The 21,006-nt window shown below is 34.5% G+C and overlaps 2 protein-coding genes across 7 annotated transcripts; one reads left to right on the top strand and one right to left on the bottom strand.

Annotated features, from left to right (window-relative positions):
• Positions 1-1,851: 1,851 nt before the first annotated feature.
• IRE (AGC (cAMP-dependent, cGMP-dependent and protein kinase C) kinase family protein) lies at positions 1,852-10,668 on the bottom strand. 4 transcript variants are annotated; one of them, XM_088804347.1, is made up of 18 exons: positions 10,435-10,668; positions 10,104-10,359; positions 9,754-9,826; positions 9,475-9,649; positions 7,841-9,199; positions 7,199-7,371; positions 6,726-6,975; positions 6,538-6,630; positions 6,313-6,453; positions 6,116-6,208; positions 5,743-5,944; positions 5,549-5,634; positions 4,286-4,374; positions 3,523-3,574; positions 3,384-3,440; positions 3,109-3,267; positions 2,603-2,683; positions 1,852-2,321 (listed from the first exon to the last, which is right to left on the bottom strand). In XM_088804347.1, the coding sequence occupies exons 1-18, from the start codon at positions 10,615-10,617 to the stop codon at positions 2,232-2,234; spliced, it is 3,612 nt and encodes a 1,203-aa protein (XP_088660473.1). In that variant the 5' UTR covers positions 10,618-10,668; the 3' UTR covers positions 1,852-2,231. The 4 variants fall into 4 exon arrangements, with proteins under 4 accessions (XP_088660473.1, XP_088660471.1, XP_017972872.2 ...); XM_088804345.1 differs by having other exon boundaries at positions 9,475-9,652; positions 9,757-9,826; positions 10,104-10,668; XM_018117383.2 differs by having other exon boundaries at positions 9,475-9,618; positions 9,756-9,826; positions 10,104-10,668.
• Positions 10,669-13,667: 2,999 nt separating this feature from the next.
• Positions 13,668-20,951, top strand: LOC18605385 (Zincin-like metalloproteases family protein). Of its 3 annotated transcripts, none has more exons than XR_016025295.1 (17): positions 13,668-14,020; positions 14,212-14,293; positions 14,376-14,428; positions 14,543-14,597; positions 14,838-14,976; positions 15,070-15,124; positions 15,246-15,468; positions 15,760-15,855; positions 16,636-16,755; positions 16,869-16,994; positions 17,134-17,289; positions 17,825-17,941; positions 18,138-18,263; positions 18,349-18,416; positions 18,775-18,905; positions 19,060-19,183; positions 20,528-20,668. XR_016025295.1 is itself a non-coding variant. In XM_018117418.2 (17 exons), exons 1-17 carry the CDS (start codon positions 13,830-13,832, stop codon positions 20,794-20,796), a joined length of 2,178 nt encoding a protein of 725 aa, XP_017972907.2. In that variant the 5' UTR covers positions 13,668-13,829; the 3' UTR covers positions 20,797-20,951. The 3 variants fall into 3 exon arrangements, 2 of the variants coding, with proteins under 2 accessions (XP_017972907.2, XP_017972908.2); XM_018117418.2 differs by having other exon boundaries at positions 18,775-18,910; positions 19,018-19,183; positions 20,528-20,951; XM_018117419.2 differs by having other exon boundaries at positions 18,775-18,910; positions 20,528-20,951.
• Positions 20,952-21,006: the final 55 nt, after the last annotated feature.

The raw sequence follows: 21,006 nt of genomic DNA on the forward strand, positions 1-21,006 counted from the left end.
GTGTCTTTTGGCTTTATTACAACATAAAAACAAAACAAAGGGGAATATGAAGATTGAAGATCCAAAAAGCCATCAACGGAATGTACAAATATGGTCCCTCTAAATCTTGACACACAACTGCTTGACAGAAACCTCTCAAAGGTAAACTAATGAGTAATTTACTATACATTAATAGCAAATGGATCCACCTCAAAAAAGAAATGATAGAGAAAACAAAGCTGAGTATAAAATCATATAACAATAATAATAATAACAAAACCTATGAGATAGTGTAGCCGTTATTTGCCACTTCAGTTTCTTTATTTGGCATTTCTTTCTGCATATTTCCTTTTGATTCTCAATGTTTTTATTCCAAAAACGCCCCCATTTACTCTCTCTTTGTTTCAAAATACCCCTTCACCCCTTGACCTTTAGCTCTGTTAATCTAACCGTTACGTTTTTTAGGACCTCCACATCATCCGTAAGTGCCAGGTGGATAACCTTTTTTGACAAAAACCTCAGCCTTTCTTTCCACTTTTTTTTTTTTTTTCTGTTTAAGTTTATAATTTAATTAAACCAACAATAAAGATATGAGACGCATTTGGAGCTACACACGGAGGTTTTAATTTTCAAATACACAATTTTCGTGAAGTTCTATCATCGGTTAGATTTTTACATACTATTATTGTTAAAATTAAAAATATGTGATGCAAACAAATAAATATGTTCATGTCTCATACAAATTATTCACAATTTTAATTACGGCATAATCCTTTTACGTTCGTAGTTATGTAACAATATTTTAAGAGAATTGTGGCTTGTAATTTTATTTTTAAAATATTTCAATTTGGGGGTTTTTTAAAATAATTTTATCTTATTATTTGATTTACTAAATTAATTTTTTATTTTTATTATATTTTTCTTTTTTTTAATGCTCAATTTACTTAGAATCAATCCACCTTGTGCAAATAATTATTTTCACTTTAAAACTTTTTTTTTGAAAGACACTTTAAAAAAACTTTAAGAAAATAACCATGTAGGACTTTCTTAAAAATTTCATTTTAAGGGATTTTCAAAAATACTTCTATTTATAATTATTCAATTCATTTAATTAATAATTTAGTTTTAATTATATTATTAATCTTTAATTACTATTTTATAATTTTTATAAATTTAAATATGCATATAAATAAAAATTAAATGAACACATTAAGTATGGGTAGGACATGTAGCTCAAGGGAGCTGATAGCCCAAATTAGATGGGCTTTAGCCTGCTTAGAAACGGGTCGGGCAGATCCGATAACGTGGCATGTTCTGGATGACGTGGTGGTGGGGTATGAAACAAACAACCGCTAAACTAACAGAGTTACAAGTCAACGGGGGTGAAAGGGACGATTTGAACCAGGAAGTGGGGTTAGTGGGTTTTTGAAGATACAATGGGGAGGATTTTGGGAAGATCACACCCCGTTCACCATAAATTCTGGCCTGTGGGGGTGGAAGCTCCCCAAAAAACGAAGCCCAAAAAGTCAAAAGGGCAAGTGGAATGCTGATCAGTCACATTGCTGCGCTGGTTTTGGTGTTTAATTGGTTGTCATGTCCCTTAAAGTTAAGTGATGAATGCTCACTTACTTATTAGTGCTTCACGATGTGTAATTTGAGCGACAAAGACTACTTACTTTGAACCCCTCTTTTGCTGCATGCAGCTCCTCGCTGCTTGACCTGACCTCTAATGTTGGTGAAGAGTTATGTTCTTACTGCCTGCCACCTGTCAAGTTAGAGAACCACAAGATATGCAGAGGAGATAACAATGAAATAGCAGCATATAAGCTCGTGAAGAAGGTTTCATTAATTATCTAATAAAAAGCATAGAAATTATATACATAAAAAAAAAAAAAAGGTGATCATAACATTAGGGAAACCAAAAAGGTGGGGAGGGAGAGAGTGCAGAATTGATGTAATATCACAGGCTTCGGCAATTCATTTGTACTGTATGCTGATTAGAAAAATCAACTGCTCCATTTCCGGTTGGAGCCCACATTGAACCTCGTCTTGGACCTCTTAGTTGAAAATAAGATATCAGCTCCGTTTCCGGTTGGAGCCCCGGATGAACCTCGTCTTGAACTTGTCAGGTCAGAATAATTTCTTCCTCAAGGATTCATAGATGAAAGCGATTGTGTCAAAGGTGAAACTGACACATGAGGGAACAGATGAACAAATAATGTAATCAGATATACACATTTGCCAACTCACGGTCATGGCACAGACGGTTTGGGGGCTTCTGCTGATTCTTTGGCGCTCTTTACGACCAGATCATAATTGATAGAAGCCAGCTGAGACAAATTCTGTGAAAATAAAAACTCCAGTGAATTCTACAAACACTGCAGCATTAGTAATATACAATTTCTATTTTCTTTTTCACAAAGACAACTGTTCTCCCTCCATCCCTAGGGATCAAATAGAATTACTCCGTGCACCAATACGATAATGCTTGAAGATAAAAGTACAAAGTCTTATAAACCCATTTTTTAATGTGCAGGGATCATCTAAAATGACATCCAATTTTTCATTTCCATCTGCCAAGTTATAAGGGAAATAGATAAATAGCAGTAGTAGTCATTCTCACCTTGAATGAGAAATTACTAAATGAGTACTTCACAGCAAGGGTTGGGGCACTGAAGTCCGCCAAACTGCCACATTCATCCCCCTGTTTCATGAGCGTTAGAATTCTCACAATGAAAAAAGATAACGGTCACATAGGTGATTGTTTCCAATTAAATAAGCATATCTGGGCAATTCTTAAGATGATGGATATGGCAATCATAACTCTTCAAACTTATTCAGTCTTCTCTCTTTTAAACACAAATAATGTTATTTAGTCCATGTAACTGTTTATGGATAGGAGCATTTTTTTCCACATAAAAAGGATCATTATTGAAATCTCTTCAACCAACTATGTCCTAGCAACTATTGAAACTAAACCCTTTTATAACCAAATATATGGAACATAGAAATTGCATCCTTGATTTGCTCTATGTAGCACAGACATCATCAAATCATGGTGCCATCCAGTGTAGCTCCTTGTGGAAAAGATATAAACAGATACTAAAAAAATCTTAAATTTACACATACATCTTCATCCTGCATGTTGCTGAGTGAACCGCTGCTACAAGTGTCAGTCATGTCATCAAAGTCACTACTTCCTTGAACTTGTTCATCTTCTGGGCTCCATATATACCGGCTCATAAAGTAACTTGTATCATGTGCTTCAGTTGATGGTATGAACATAGCCTGCATCCCAGTAAAGAACCTCACTAAGTGCTGCAAATATGTAAATCTCAAATCGTTTTTACTTTTGGTCCAACTCAGTTACTGTTTTAAAGGATGATGAAATTAAAATAGGAGACCTTTTGTCTTGCAAGTGTGTCCCAGTTAATATCCTTGAAGAAAGAATGTTGCTTCACCTGTCAGAAATATTCAATGAGCTTTAATATTATTGTGAATTCTATACATAGAAGCCTTTGCTAGTGGCTATTAAGTGATTACCTCTTTGGCTCCTGCAGATCCTAGTCTTTCACTTGGATTTTCTGTTAACAATCTGAAAGGGAGTAAAACAAAAGGTTTTAAGCATAAGGAAATCTTTTACACAATTCCTCAAACCACAGCAGGGTTGAAGGGCCTCTATAACCAAATCAACACTATAACTAACATTGGTGTCAATACTGTTTTAATGGATGCCATATACTGTTGTCATTAAATAATACTGCCATATAAGGAGAAGCCTTTCTTTCTTTCTTCTTTTTCTTTTTTTAATTTTCTTTTGAAGAAAGGATGAAGCCTTTCTTGCATTTCTATTTAGTTGAATATCATCAGATGTGATGCAAGATGGAACGCTAAGAGAAAGTTTAAGGACAGTAAAAACTGCCAAGAAAATAGCTATATATGGATTCAGTCATACATTTAACTAAAGTTTAGTCACCAACTAGGCACGGCCATCTAGGTGCGTTCCACTTAGTTTATGGTCATGCTCTTCGGAAGATGCTCATACATTGAAGTTTTCTGTACTAGTGCAACACTTATTTTGTCACCATCATGCAACGAAGATTTTAGTAACACTGAACCTACTTCGAGGAATTAATGCACTCAGAATTTTGACCGTACATACTGTCAATAGGACAATGACGGAATTCCCTTTTCTCTTTCCAGCAAAAGACATCGTAACAATCTTCATGATAGATAACAGATATCATGAACATTACTCCAAGGTCAACATCCATAAATTGCAGAAACATTTGTTTGTAAATCTTACTTGTCAATCAGATCATATGCTTCATACGACATCTCCTCTGGTACCTTGGGCCAGGGTATATATCTATTCATTATGTTGTCAAAAATTAGCTGTAATCAGCAAGACAAAGTAGTAATAATGTCAATCCATGACCACTTTATCAATGATAGAACATTAAAAATGGAAAAATATCCTAAGTTCAGGGGATTCTATTTAAATTGAAGGATATCCACATATTGAACTTAGGAGTAAATCCTTGCGATCACATCCAAGGGTTATAGGGCAGATAAGATAACATAGAAATTCAATTTTGCAGGATACTATAATTATGAGGATGTAATGTCTAAAGGTGGGTTTTAAAATTATTTAAAGAACCATTCATTGGAAAATGATCGGCAGGGTTTCCTCATCTTCTTACTTATCAGAGGTATCTATGCGAATTTGTTTTCAGGTGATATTTATAAGCTGATGTCTTTTTCCTTGGGCGTGCTTTAGGAAGGTGAACCCCTGTTTGGGCTTCTACCTCCTCATGTCTCTTGCCTTGCCAAGTGTTTGTATCAGCTTTTGATACTTAAATAAAAAATTTTCATTGATCGAGCGAAAAAAATCTATGCAAATTTGAGGATCTATAGTCTGGAGTCCGGGAGTAGTGTTTTACATTGTACGATGATATTTTAGCATCCTCATACTATGAGCCTTATGAGAAAACAAATAAACTCAAATTTAGACCTATCACAACTTCAAAACTTTCAAACAGAAGTGAGGCAATGAAAGCATGGCTTCAAAATCCTCTGTCACTCATTTTCTTTTTGAAAATTTTATTTAGTGTTTTAAATATGTTTTAAGTGTTTGTTTAATCAAGGCTAAAAGCAAGAATATTGTTGCCACACCAGCTATTTTTTATCTCAACATGCCAGTGTGCTCAATTATCCATTTTATGTATCTTTGCTTCCAATGCTAGTTTATTATCTGAATGAACAATGCCCATCAAGTGCTCAGGTTACATGAATGAATTTGTACTTATAGAAGCTAGTGAGCAGTGAAAAACTAAGCCAGAGAAAATATTTCTGAGCACCGTATAAAAAAAAAGGTGGGAGGGGAGGGAACAATCCATCTTAAAATTGATATATAATGAACCAGACAAATCTGGTTTGAATTATGTGAAAATGCCTCAATACTCCTTTCGAAAAAGAAAAAAGCAATGTTCTGATCAAAAAGAGGAAGACCAATTCGTTCATATAAATAACTGTTATCCAAAATCATTTTAAGTTTTGGATGTCCTACCTGTGGGGTTTCAGCATTGAATGGAGGAAGACCTACAAGTAGTTCAAAAAGAATGACCCCTACAGACCACCAATCAGCAGCTACACCTACAGAGAAAACACTGTAAGAACTAAAAATACTCAAGCCAAGAAAAAAGGAAGTAAATTTTGAACTTCATAATAAATGTGTTATCTGATTTACAGATAGCGGCTGACCATGTCCCATGCCAAGAAGTATCTCCGGCGCTAAATAGTCAGGGGTGCCAACAACTGAATGCTTCTGACGCTGTTCTCTCTTTAGTGAAGGTTGTTCTTCGGGTTCATCATCTTCCAGAAATCCACTACTGCCAAGTGATGGACCTGATAAGTCATCTGTACTGTTGATAAGACCAACCTTTGAGAGCCCAAAATCTGTCAACTGTAACAGAAAGGATAGAGCTTTGTGAGAAGTGATGAGTAACTTTCTCATATGGCAGCATCAAAAAATTAGAAGAGGTTCCAACAATGCAAGCAAAATAAAATATTGCCTAGTTTATCTTTATGTTGCAATGATTTTGTCTTTGTGATAAATAAAATCAAAGCTATTGACCTTGACGTGACCATCTTGGCCAATCAACAAGTTGTCTGGCTTCAGGTCCCTATGTATGACATTTAAAGAATGCAAATACTCCAAAGCAAGAACCTGAGAAATATAAAACAAACTATTTGTACCATTGTGAGAATTTTATTGAGGCCAACGCCGATACACATATCTTATAAAAAGCAGGATATAATTGTGGCCCTTACAACTTCTGCAATATATACACGCCCCATATCTTCATCTAAGCAGCCTAGATTTCGCAACAAAGAGAAAAGATCTCCACCATTTAAATACTCCATGACTAAGTAAAGGTTTTCTCTGCATGTAAAGGAGTAAAAGAAACGGACCTGTTCAATGATCAGATGTATTCATATCAGCAAGTTATATACACAAACTGCATACACTAAAACAATTGTAATATTGAAGCTCACCACAAAAGGGTTGCGGACAGAAATTAGGATGTTACGCTCAGCCAAAATACTTTCAACTGCATTTTTACGAATCATGTCTGCCTTCTTTAAAACCTGTATGAGTAGAAATAACATTTAGTTACTACAAACAATTACATGAAAAATGCATCTGTAAGTATCAACCATTTTCTGCTTACATACACACTGACCTTTATAGCAAATAAGTCTCCAGTTGCCCTTTTTCTAGCAAGGAAAACTCGCCCAAATGCTCCTCGGCTGACTGGCTTCATTATTTCAAAATCTTCTATAGATGTTCGATCCTTACCACATGGATTGATAGGACTTGCACGTAGACTACGAACTGTATCATCATCTACTGGGCTATCTTCATCAGCCATACGATTTGATGAGTCAATTTTTTCATCCTCTATCTGCCCACAAAGATGCACGTATTTTTCCCTATAATTAAAAAAATAATCATATAGATCAGAGAACGTATGGGTGGTTATAGAATAAAAAGCAGTCAATATAAATGTTATTAAACAAATGAAATGGTAATGGAAACATAGGCTAAAAGTTCATCTTTTAGATTTGCCAATAAATTCTACTGATTAGAAGCTATCAATAAACTGAAAAAGAAACAAATATATGACTATAAATCTTGGAATAGAAGTTAACTTACTGTAATAGTTTCTCTATACGCCTTCCAAAAGTTTCTACAACAAGGGCATCTGCCTTCCTATCTTGGATGGCATATTTTAGCTCGTCCAGTCGTTCAAGCATATACTCTAATGTACTGTAATCACAATCATTTGCATTTGCAACAGAACGAGCAGTATCTAGCAACTTGTGTATCTGTAAATTTATAACAAAAGAAATTCTAAAATCAACATCAGAATTTGCAACTTGAGCACCCAAATCAATTGCAAGTGATGGTCATAAGGTCTCTGTATACAAAATCACATAATAGTAAAGAATGTGGATGTCTTAGTTTGAGAAGCTTATTGTTGCAAAACAGAATATCACTGTAACTAGTTATTTGAAAAGGAAAATAAAACTTGATGGTAGTCATTGCAGACAGCAAAAATGAAAAGCTGACATTTCTCAACAGCAAATAAACAATTAAACAGTAAGTCAGACCATTGTGATTATGATGTAGAATCAAAACTGCATATAGATAAATAAATCAACATTAAGCAAGGAAGCAAACAATAGGGTTCATGTTGGAAATAAAATTAGCAAGGGCATGCTGAACACTTATTAACAGAATATTGATTCAACACAAGCTTAAGCACACAGAAATATAACTTATGACAAGGATGACCTGTTGGTGATTCTCAAGCTCTGTTATTCTTCTCTGTCCACTCAACAGCAATTCAATCTGGCTAGTTCTTGGAGTTAACAATGGTGATCGTGGTGTCAAGCTTCCTCCTGATGATGTGCCTAGATCAGGTGTGGCTAGATTTAAATGCGCTTCAGATGATACATGATGCAGAACATTCAGGTCATCCATAACAAATGCATTATCAACATCAGGAACACAATCAAGCATGTCTTCGGAGCATCGTCGTGAATGACTGCTACGGTTTGGTGACAAGTCATCAATATCTTCATGTGTACTTGATGTAGAAACTCTTGTAGCCTCAAAACTTTCACGTGGAGTGTCTGTACTTTTGGGTGTACTTTTTGGCGTCCATGATACAAGAATTTTGTCGAGGGTTTCTGCAACTCTTTCTAGCCGTTCATTTACAGTCAAGCCTTTCAAGTCACATCTATCAGCAATGGTACATATTCGAGAGTGCTCTTCCACATGTACAACTGGTATTTCAACCTCACAAATACGACAAATCATCGAATTTTCATATGCTACACTGTGATGATCACCCCAAAAAGGCCAAGAAGTTTTTTTTGTTCTAGAAGATGGATGATAGACTGATGGAGTTTCAAGAGTTTCAGTTCTAGGAGTTTCATCCTTAGCTTGAGATTGTTCTGATCTATCTTTGGAATTTGTATCAGTAGTGTCATGTCCTTTACGATTTCTCGCAGCTGCACATGGAAGTTTCTTCCAGGATGACATCCTATAGCTGCTTGCAGCTGAATCACCACTTGTGGCAGTGTCAACCTCTGCACTTTCATTTGCATTACTTACATGTTGATCAACATGATCTTGTCTCATCGTCAAACTGCTTTTCTCTTGCCTCTGTGATTTCTTCCTCTGTTTCTCACTTACTTCCTTCCCACCACTTAATTGACCACTAATATTCTGCTGTGCAAATTCGCACATCTGTTCTGGATAAACTCCAAGATCACTAAGTTTGTGAAGCCCCAGAATGTGATCTTCAACATAACCACTCTCTTTATAGAACTGCACAAGCCGGGTGCATCTGGTAAGAATAAAAAGCAGCCGCGTGTGTGCTTGTTTGAGGATCCCCATTGGTAGCTCTTGTCGTCTGTCATCTAAATTCTGAACAATGCCTTCACATTTGACCCAGAATTCACAAGCCGGCATCTTTGCACAACGCCGTGCTACAAGGAGCAAATCCTCCACACTCTCTCTCCATTCAGGATGAGACTCTGATGTCTTTTCAAGCATCCCCACCAAATCTCCAGCAAAAACAGCCAAATCGGAGTTCACTTCCTCTTTCAATCTATCAAACTTCACCCTGATTGCCACCTGAACCTCCTGAAAATTGGATTCATTAAATACATTTCTGAACGTAAGATAGCTCAACAATAAGATAAACCAAAAGCAAGAAACTGCCAAAAAAAATTAAAAGTAGAGTTCACAAGCACCGAAACAGAAGCTTTTAAATTGCGTTTGAAGCCATTGTGAGGAACAAAGATCTTTGTACAAATTAGTTGAGGACTTAATCCAGAATTGCTCATTAAATAACTGGTATAATTTGTACTGCTTTTTTCTTGTTCCGCTTCAATGAAAAAAAAAAAAAAACAAGTAACCTCTATGTGGCCGAGAGCACGAGACTGCCAAAGAGGAAAAGGCCGTACTCCTTTGGAATTAAGCTCATGAGAGAAGCTCTTGACATCAGGAGCTTTCATCTTCCGCCCACTGGTAACACGCATTATAGCCTGGAAACGTGGTGACTGCATTTTCTTGGCAAAAGCAACATGATTACTCCACCATAAACAAAAATAGAATAAAACCAAAAAAGGAAAAGCCTGTGTAACATAGTACCATCTAAAATGTCTAATTCATCAAAAAAACCCTCTAATCAATTTACCTCTAACCCCGGATTGAGTGGTGATGGAACCCTTAGTGATTTTGATTGAGTGCTCCATGCAACTTTTTCCTCTATAAACACCCAAGCAATCACCAAGAAAACCAAATCAGTTATTCATTCATTTCAAAAAATACTTCAATCATACTTCTTATCTTTGATTTCTTCCATCATGGGTACGTATATTCCACAAGATTTCAAACTTCACCTTGTTCAAGAGAGTTTAAAAGAATAATAATAAAAATCACCCCCAAAAACAAAAAGGTAAAATTAAAATTAGAAAAGTTATTCAATTTTTATTCATACGTACATACATACATACATATATTTCGAGAAGAAAGTGATCGGTACCTTGATAATCAATGGGGCTATGGTTGGAATGAGAAGTGCAGGCTTCCATTCCAGAGATCAGCTTTTCCTTATTAGAGACGCTTCCGAGCTTACTATCTACATGTCCAAGATTGGAAGGCGTTCCGGCGGAGGAAGAGAACCTGAGAGGAGACGGCAGTGGATTGGATCTTGTTCTAATGTGGTTTAATCCTAGAGTAGACGCTAAAATTATCGTCGAATCATTGTCGCCTCGCATGTTTCGTTTAACTAATACGTTCTCATCGTAACTACCGAAGCCAAAATCTTCTTCTTCTGCTTCTTCTTCTTCGTAGATGACTTCATTGTCATCAACTTCATCCGCATCGTCGCTGCTGCTTCCGCTACCTTCTGATTTCTCTGCTGGTTTCCGTTGGGACCGCTGAATAGGGATCGGAGGGATCTTACGGAGCTTCGTCATTGACGATGATGACGATGTCGTCGTCGGTGTGGCCGTTGGATTTTGATTTCTATCCGTCGACGACATGTCGTTTTTCATTTACGGCGCTGCGATGAAGAGCGTGCTATTACACTTATGATCATCGTCCCATTACAAAAAGAAGAGATGATATTTTTTAAAATTTTAATTTAATTCATTTTTTAAAAACTAAATTCGAGGAAGGAGAAGAAAATCTGGGAAATTATTTTGGGATGAAAAGAGAGTGAGGTTTCGCGGGAATGGTGCGTTTAAGGTTGACACGAAGGATAACAGTTTTTTGCATTAGGTTGGTTTCGCTTGTATTATTATTATTGTTGTTGTTTTCTTATTTTAATTTAATTTTTTTTATCAGTTTTGCAAAAACGTGCATGCCGCGAACTCGCGAGCCTCATTAACAGATCAGTCAAAAGCGGCCCGCGCTTTTTTGAGAAGTGTAAATATCTTGCATTTACACTTTTTTTTTTGGTTTTTTTATCGTGTAAGGTGGAGATATTTTACTTTTTCAGTTTTCGGTTAGAAAAAAAAAATTGCTATTACATTTCAGTTACACCATTCATAAAAATTCAGTTCAATTTAAATTGGACTTATCAGTTTGAGTTTAAGAAGTACATCTAACAATATCATAAATAAGTGATACCAATTCAATTGATTAAATTATGTTATTATTAAAGTCCACTGTTGAGTTTATATCACGAATCAAATCATATTGACTTAATTTCATTTATACTTAATTAACAAAATAATATATAATTTTCAAATCAAAAATCGACTTAGGGAACAAAATTTTGACATAAATCAAGATTTCAGATCCATTGTTTTTTCAAACTAACGATTTTATTTACTTAGTTGAACACCCTATTAACTTATAAAAAAATATGAACACCTTATTATTACACATAAATCATCAAATTGCTTAAGGATGCATAGATTCTATTTGATGAGTTTAATTTTGGATAGAGTTTTGATCAACTTCTGATTCTTAGCAATCAAATGAAATACTTTTTAAAATCAAATTCCACCAATTTAGTTATTCGGTTTTTCAAATTTTCAAAAATTTTATTTTTTAATTTATTTACAAAATTTTAAAAATAAAATAAATATTTTTATTTTATAAAAAAAAATTAAAAAATTCAATTCATTTTGATTTGGATCATTTTGAATTTTCAGTTTATACATCGAGAAATGTACACGTATATATATTTAATATCTTAACCGAATACAATAAAATTTGATCCAAATTAAACCGATTATTACTATTTAAATCTTGTTTTTATTAAAACATTATCCACAATAATAGTGGCAATCTCTTATTAGGTACTAATGAAGCTAATATCTCTCTTCATTTTTACCATCATTGTTATCCCATTTGGTTCAAGTAGGATTGGATAAGTAGCATTGTTCAACTGAAATGTGAAAAGGAAAAGAACAAGGTTGCTAGAATTAGTTCCAACCAAATCTATTTCTATCCTATAACTGGTTACTTTCGTTCTCGTAGAATTGCTGGTGGGAATTTAGACATTACAAAGATTTTACAATAATAGCATTGTTTAATTTTTCATATGATAAAACACTATGAAAAAAGACAAAAGAAAATAGAAAACCTCTAGTTGCTAGGACTTCAAGATCCATATTGACATGAGAGATAATATGTACAGAATTTTTATATATATCAAAATTTATTTAAATTTTTATTGTTTGTTTATATTTATTCATTTTTAATAAAAAATAAAAAATACCAATCCAATGAAATTTTAAGGATATGAAATTATTTATAGTTTAGAATCTTATACCAAGAACATACAATTACATTTCTATAAATTAATGCTTTTGGGACCATGAAAACTTATCAATTAATTGAGATATTATTAAAATAACAATTTATTAATTTATTGAAATTTTTTGGAGGGTTATGAAATTGAGATTCTAAATATAGAGAAGATAAATGTTTTAGAATTAATGAATTTTGCAATCTCGGCTTGGACAACAGATGTTCAATTAAGTACAATTGTAAATTGTTTTTGACATTGTAAAATTAAGTCTATGGATAACATGACTTCGGATAATTTGGATTAACACTTAGATGATGGAGGCATTCAACAATTGCATATTTTAATTAAAGAGTTGAAGTATTGTGATACAATGAATGTTGAAAATCTTTTAAACTATTTAGGAGAAAATGAGACAATTGTAGACTTATTGAGTGACAAACAAATTATTAAGAAGAAAATGAGGCAACTATAGGGTTATTGAGTGACTAGTAAATTGTTGAAATGATGCAATTGTAGAATTGATGGGTGACAAGCAAATTGTTGAGAACATCATGAAAAATGATAAAAAAATAAAATTAAAAGTAATAATTCTTTATTAGAGTTTGTCTCGTGTAAATATACACTCAAAGCAAAAATTACATTACATAATTTTCTCTTACAATATGAGAATATTATACAAGAACTTTTTAATGTATTAAGAAAAGTTAGAGATGAGGTTTAAGGAGATATCAATTTTAGGAAGACACATGTAATATTAGAATCATATTTTACAAAAGCTTGCTAATTGAATATCACACACACACACACACACACACACACATATATATATATATATATATATAATTTTGATGTATAAGGAGATTATTAATTTATATATCAAGTAGGACTTATGTATTTTTTAAAAATCTATTATATTATAAATTTAACGAATTATTAATTTATCACATTATTCCTAAGTCGAGATTGATCAAAAATATTATTTAATCAAAATTATTAATTTATTGAGTATTAATTTATAAAAATTATTATGTACTTATTAATATTTGTATCATTAGAAATTTTTGAGCTTGAAATTTTGAGAATTGAGTTTAGACCTGTCCATGGACCTAAATTTAATTACTAAAAAGATTATATTTATATTTAAATATTATCCAATATTTTTTAAAAATTAAATGTATAAAACATTATTTAGTTAATTAATTTAACATTGGGCTGGGTTTGGTTAAGTTCGACCTTAAAAATCATTGTCCAAGCTCAACAATTGGACCGTGGACCTCTTGAACCATTGTCATTTAAGATAGGTAGAATATTTCTCGAGTCCTAAGTCCATATTCATTTACTTTTCTTTTGAAGGCTGCATCCGATGACCCGATCATCCGCACGCATCCTGATCCATTTTCAACACTAGCTTCCCTGCAAAGAAAATCCCGTTTGAAAGCTTTTGACAGCAGCAGAAACAAAACTGTCGCGGCGCAGCGCAGCGCCGCAAGCACGGGCAAAGAAATGTGGAACCTTATCGGGAGGCGCGACCTCAATATCCATCTCCAATGTCTATCCAAACCGTTCATTAACCACCGCCACTTCAGAACCCGCGCCGTTGATCGACAAAACGGATCCCCGACTGGTCTTTACGGTTTCGATCACTTGAAGTCCCCTAAAGGTTTCCAACGCTTCGTGGATGAGGCCATTGAAAGGTAAAAGAGTTTCTTCAATAACCTCAAAGTTTTTGATTTTCTTTTTCAAAATGTTGTCATTTCTTTGGCTGCTTGGAGCTTCAACACTTCTGTGAGCTACAAATTATTAGTAGCCAATCTGAACAATCAGTTATTTTATAAGTTTAGGTTTTCCTTTAACTTCTAATTAATTCATGCCTTTCTGTTGTTAGGTCAGGGGAGCTGGTAGATTATATATCTGGTATGCCATCTTCGGCTGAAATAATTCGTGCCATGGATGAGATTTCGGACACTGTAGGTTTTTAACCATATTCATAATTGTTTCCTTTGTTAATATCATTTTTAAGAAATACCTTCACTAAGTTTGATTTTGTAGGTCTGTTCTGTTGTTGATTCCGCCGAATTCTGCAGACAAACTCATCCAGCCAGGTTATTTATTTATAAACTTGAATGATATAGTTAAATTTATGTTGATTTTGAAATGCGATGTTTATTGTTTTGTTTTACTTTTAAATATATACATTGTAAATTTTGTTGTTTCAGAGAATATGTGGAGGAGGCTACCAAAGCGTCCATGAGAATTAATGAATATCTACATGTGAGGTGACCAATGATGTTAACCATAGACGTTCTAGTTCCCTTATGTTTGTGATTTGTTAAGACAATGGCAGACATTTTTCCATGACAGTTTATGGGCAATAATATCTTTGGGGGAAAACTACATCGTACAAGAAAACTTTGATGTAGAATAGTCAGGTTATAGTAGCATATTTTGCATCAATTTTGCATTGCATGTGCATTGAGAATTTATGAGCTATTTTTATTGTTGTCATTACAGTTTCTCAATACAAATCATACTCTTTATAATGCGGTGAAAAAAGCAGAGCAAGATGGTCATTTGCTTACTGAGGAAGCTTGTAGAGCTGCCCACTACTTCCGTATTGACTTTGAGAAGGGTGGCATTCATCTCCCTTCTGGTAAATATTCATTTGATACTGACAATCAGTTTTATCACAGCATAATTTTTTGCCTTTAGGAACTAAAGTGTAAACATCCACTTCCTATTTCAGGAAAATTAGATCGAGTGAATCAACTAAATCTACATGCTCTTCAGCTATGCAGGGAGTAAGCCCATTACCCTTTTTCTGGCGTTCTGTCTACGTCTCAGTAGCATTATGATAATATTGTTTGTGCAGGTGGCTACTGGATTTTGATTTATATTTTGTATGCTATTGCATGCTCCCAGGTATGGTGAAAATATTATTATTGACCCAGGTCATGTGGATATATTTCCCGCATCACGTATCCCAAGACCCATACAACATCTCCTTAAGCCTATCTATCGTATGAAATCTGGAGTGTCAAAGGAGGCATTAGGCTCATTAGATGATGAACAAGAAAAGGGCTTCCGGATCATAACAGAGCCGCATACTCTATCTTCTGTTTTGCAATGGACAGCAGATGATCAGGTAGCTTTCATCTTTTGGATTGAAGAAATCAATAACACTTTTCTACATTTAAATAAAGTTGGGGCTTGCACAGGTGGCGAAATCAGTGTTTCAGGTGCTAGATTTTGGCAAATAACATTATTCAGTTATGATATTATATGCTCTCTCTAATAAGTTTACTTAGTCGACACTGAGTTTCCCTTTTTGAGAGTGGTGGAGAATCTGCATTTTAAATGGGGCATCATTTGATTATAATTATTTGCCAATTTTAGTCTGGTCTAATCAAGTCCGCCCCCTCACTTACTTTTTCAGGTTAGGAAACTGGCATATTTGAAAGGTAACTCTGTCCCACATGCAAACCATGAAGTTCTTGATAAACTTATAGCTTCCAGACATGAGCTTGCTCAGGTAATTTATAATCACGTACGGACTCTAGAAAAAAGCAGCAATGAAATTTTATTTCATTATAGTGTGATGCAAAAATCACTTCATGACAATGTAATGCGGCCCACACGTTGGATGTATTACTAAAAACATCTAAGTTGATAGCTTTTCTTAACTTTAAAAACTGAAGAAGTCTTCCTCACATTGCATCTCAAACTTGTTTAGTTTTTCTATGTTGGATGAAGTCAATGAGAAAAATTTGCTAGTTTTAGGAAGATAATATTTGCAACTCAGATGGAAGATAATGTGTTTGACCAGCAAGTTCAGGATCTACTTCTATGGTCTGGTCAATGTTCATGTTCCAGGATCATATATTCTTATCGTAGCAGCCAACATCATTGGCCTGGCTTCTGTTCAGTAACTCAATATCATCTTGAAATTCCAATCTTTCATTATCAAGCAATTAATTAAGCTCCTCGTGGAAATTTGCCATAGTCTTTTAACATCATAATTGTAATTGATCAAAGTAGAAATTTAGTTCTTGATGAGAAGGATATATGCCTGGGCTCGGTTTTAAATGGTCACAGCTGTATGGCTAGAAATAAATAACATGCTATAATCTTAATTCCTTTGAATATCTTGAGATGATCGGTATGGTTCAAATAGGAAGTTGGTTGTGAGTAGAATGCTTTTACATTATTTTCACAGTTTAGAATAAGTTTTCTGATTCATGCAGTAGTTGAAATTTTTTAATGAATTCTTATGATTTATGAGCCACTAATTTTCTCCTTTCGAATAATGCAGATAATGGGATGTAAATCCTATGCTGAATTTGTAATGAAACTAAACATGACTTCATCGCCAGAAGTGGTGGTCTCCTTTTTGCTTGAGATGAGCAACATTGTCAAACCAAGTGCTGACACGGTATAACAGGTTTCTTATAAGTACTTGTGAGGTGTTGAAGATGTTGACCCCATAGGTGGCTGTATATTTTGTTGCTGTTTCCATACTCTTCTGATTTGTCATTTTCCCTGCAGGAGTTTAAGACAATTAGAAATTTGAAGGGAGATATATGTGGTCAAAGATGTGTAGATCTAGAACCATGGGATGAGGCATACTACACAGCAATGATGAGGTCGTCTGCCTACAGATTGAACTCGTCTGTAGGTTATAAACTTCTACCTGTTTTGCTTACAATTTATAAGTAGCAAAGTTGTGTTGAACTTATGATCATGAGTTCCAGTTTTTTCTTTTTAATATTCTAGTTTCTCTTAAGACTTTTTGGTCCCCATATTGTTTCAGGTTGTGGCATCATATTTCTCTCTGCCACAGTGTATTGAGGGCTTGAAACTGCTAGTGGAGTCACTATTTGGTGCAAACTTTGATAGTGTGCCCATGGCACCTGGTGAATCATGGCACCCTGATGTGCTTAAAATGTGCCTTCATCATCCTGGAGAGGTATGTGCATGGATGGTGGAACTGTGCAGATTAGTTTGGAAAAGTATCTTCAGATTATGAAGGATACTGACAAGACAGTTAGCATCTATTCTGAGCTCATAATATTTCGCCTCCATAAGGATAATCCTTTTAAAGATATTTAGTTCTTTTTTTCCACAGCTTTTCTTGCCTCAACTGTTTAATATTTTGAATTTCCTGATAGCAGTAATTCTTAACTTTTGGTTTTCTATAATGATGTTTGCCTTGAATACATTAGTTCGGTAGTTGCATTTCTGCTAACTTCTGACACTGCAATGGACTTGCATTTGTTGTATGGAGGGACCTGATGTTTATCTGCTTTCTTTCTAATTCTGAATTTTGCCCATTTGGAGACCACCTACTTTATTCATCTTTTTTTTAACAATAAGGTGCTGAACATAGAGTCACAGATGCTTTCATTACAAGTTTATAAATGTTGGAATATTTTTCTGCTGACTTTTCTTGTTGTTTCATATATATTACAGCATTATAATGTGGTATTATGCATTTTCTTCAGGGTGACTTAGGGTATCTGTACCTCGATTTGTACTCAAGGAAAGGCAAATATCCAGGTTGTGCCACTTTTGCAATTAAAGGGGGACGAAAAATTTCTGACACTGAATATCAACTCCCTGTATGTAAATAGAGTTATAAGCATTGGTCAACTTTGTTTGCATGCTCTTTTTTCTCTTTCTAGAACTTTGTTATATTTCCATCTAAACAAATCTTTGCAATTGAGCTGTATCTTAAATAAAATTCTAGTGCTGCCCTTATTCATTTATCCTGAAACTTCTTGTGATTTAATCATTAATTTCTTGGTGTTTATGCAGGTTATGGCCCTTGTTTTTAATTTTTCAAAGTCTCATCATTCATCAACTGTGCGGCTTAATCATTCAGAACTAGAAACTCTATTTCATGAATTCGGACATGCTCTTCATGCATTGCTCTCAAGAACGGTAATTTGTTGAGACTTTACCACCAAGAAAGCTAACTATAAGTCCTTATTGTTTTCATTGTAATCTTTTTTGGTTATTCATGTAGGATTATCAACATTTCTCAGGCACTAGGGTGGCTCTCGACTTTGCCGAGACACCTTCGCATCTATTTGAGTGAGTGGAATGCTGCAGTTTCTGCAGTAATCTCTTTGTCCTTTCTTACATACCCAACAAAACTAAGCTAGTTTGAGAATGTCTAAGTTGAAATAAAGCTGATGTGCATGAATGCTGTTAAAATGTATATGTTCCTTTTCCCACAGGAGAGATGTATGTGTGGTCCATTTTGACATAAGTTGAATGTATGTATATGGTCCATTTTAAGTTTTGAGATGTCTTGTGCTTATTATTACCAACCTGATTTTTGGAGAGGGGGAGAGACGGTATTTGTGCATGTGTATGGTGCATTTTAATGTTTTTAACACATGTCCAGTGCCTTATCACCACCTGACTGTTATTTTCATAATGCTTCTAGGTACTATGCTCGAGATTACAGAGTCCTGAGGAAATTTGCTAGACATTATTCAACTGGAGAAGTGATACCTGAGAAGTTGGTAAAGTCACTTAACAGAGCAAGAGACATGTTTGCTGCAACTGAATTGCAACGTCAGGTTTATCTAGTCCTCTGAACATATCAGCATATAATGTTTTAAAGCACATTTGATGTATGGATAAAAAATTGACCAAGCTTTGTGGTTTCCGGTTTGGCATTCATTAGATATTTTTTGCTTTGGTTGACCAAACACTCTTCGGGGAACAGTTACCTGTGCCAAGTAATACAAGTTCTATTGTTGCACATTTGAAAAGACAACACTGCAGTGGGAAGCATGTGGATGCTACACATTTGCAGATCCGGTTCAGTCACTTTATCACCTATGGTGCTGGTAATGTTTATAATCATAAATTTTTTTAATGCATAAGTTTTTTAAGTATAGTTTTATCTTCCTTTGTCAATGAAATCATAAAAATGAGCTGATGGCATGTTCTAACACTAGCTCAAGGTGCTGAAGACAGCAACTTTTTTTATAAATCTCAGATAAGACTGTTGCACCATAATTTGTGTTTTCATAGACGTGTAATGAAGTAGTACGTTTTGCATTTCCTTTTTCCTTATGTTTAGAGCTGTGTGTTTAAAGTGAAATTTGAGGTTAAAATATTTCAGCCATAATAAACAATGTACAAGGTCGTGACCATCACTGCATAATTCATACAAATCAATGAAGAAAGTTGTAATTACTTTATATCATATCCCTAGTCTAAAGGGCACAATATGTGTATTTCAAAATCATTTACTTAATGGATCTTATTAATTAATAAGTAACTTGGTAGCGGTCAATATCAAGAGAATATTCATACTGCTCCTTCAGTACATTATAAATATGGACCAATCATAGTAGTATGGACTAGTGATCTAGAACAATTTAAACATGGACCAATCTAAACTTGCTCCTTAAATACATTATAAACATGCATGATCTACTGCTCAGATTTAAGGTTCAGAGGGCATAACATAAACAATGCTACAAGGTCATGACTATCATTATGCCACTAACTATGATTAATAAATAATGATTTTATATCATCTGCCATGGCTAAACGGCACAATGCAGGTGGTTCTTTTGAAAGGATCATTTTCATATTAACTTGGTAATTTTCAATATTAAGAAAAGATAATATTATTTGTACACCAGTGATTTGGAGTGACATAAACATGGACCAATCTGATCTTGTTCCTTGAAAATGTTAGAATATTCATGTTGAAAAGCTGTTCAATGACGGACATACCTCATCTATGACTCAAGCTCAAGATATTTATTACTCTCTGGATGATGCAAATAATTTTCCAATGTTTTGTCCAACTGTGTTGGAGATAAGTGAAAACACTTGATATCCTGAAAATGCGATTAGGCTTTGATCACTTGCTAGTTGACGGATTGCTGGTTACATTTGCTTAACTAAATATTACCTAATTTGTCATAGTTTGTAACTTTAGCAACATAATATACATTATACATCTAATCTGTGTACTACTTTCTTTGATTATTATTACTATTATGAATGAAAATGTAATAGAACTTCTTACAAATTGACATAGGTGTCCTAGCTGCTTTTTCTAAGCTTGGTATGTTCCTCAGCTGTTAAGTTATAATTTCTGTGTGCTTCTTGTGATGTGGGAGTGGAATGTGTGCACCACTTTTCGTTTGATGAATTTTTGCTTAATTTGGTAGGTTACTACAGCTACTTGTATGCCAAGTGTTTTGCTGCAACCATATGGAAGAAGCTATGCGAAGAGGATCCTCTATCACTGGCAACCGGCACTGCGCTCAGAGCAAAACTTTTGCAGCATGGAGGAGCCAAAGAACCAACCGATTTGTTGACTGATCTAGTAGGGGATGGGATTATAAGATGCCGTAATGGAGGGATAGTTCCTGACATCTCAAGTTATTTGGAAGAAGTGAAGCTCTTGGACAGAAGGAAAGCGGGCTTGTTTTTGTAACTGACTGGATATTAAGTATCAAACCAAAATGTACGGAGGAAGAGAATAAAAATAACAAATACGAGGGAGAATGGTGAGTATAGCGGTAAAAGAACACGTGGCATGATTACAGTGAAAGATCTTTTCATTTGAGCGGCTTTATTGACATGAGAAAACTTGGAAAGGATTAAAGGATTGCAGCAAAACGTGAGGAAATTGCGGAATGACAAT

This window comes from Theobroma cacao, chromosome 3 (assembly GCF_053813885.1).
Source record: "Theobroma cacao isolate CCN51 chromosome 3, ASM5381388v1, whole genome shotgun sequence".
NCBI classification, from domain to species: Eukaryota; Viridiplantae; Streptophyta; class Magnoliopsida; order Malvales; family Malvaceae; genus Theobroma; species Theobroma cacao.

Bases quoted from the DNA above. Each gene is read 5' to 3' on its own strand.
- LOC18605385 (XM_018117418.2), top strand. From the start codon at position 13,830: ATGTGGAACCTTATCGGGAGGCGCGACCTCAATATCCATCTCCAATGT. The intron at 18,911-19,017 runs GTTTATCTAGTC...GGCATTCATTAG, and splicing joins CAACTGAATTGCAACGTCAG to ATATTTTTTGCTTTGGTTGA. The intron at 19,184-20,527 runs GTAATGTTTATA...TTAATTTGGTAG, and splicing joins CTTTATCACCTATGGTGCTG to GTTACTACAGCTACTTGTAT.
- IRE (XM_088804345.1), bottom strand. From the start codon at position 10,617: ATGAAAAACGACATGTCGTCGACGGATAGAAATCAAAATCCAACGGCC. The intron at 9,200-9,474 runs GTTACTTGTTTT...TCCAATTTTCAG, and splicing joins GTGCTCTCGGCCACATAGAG to GAGGTTCAGGTGGCAATCAG. The intron at 2,322-2,602 runs GTGAGAATGACT...TTATTTTCACAG, and splicing joins TTAGTAATTTCTCATTCAAG to AATTTGTCTCAGCTGGCTTC.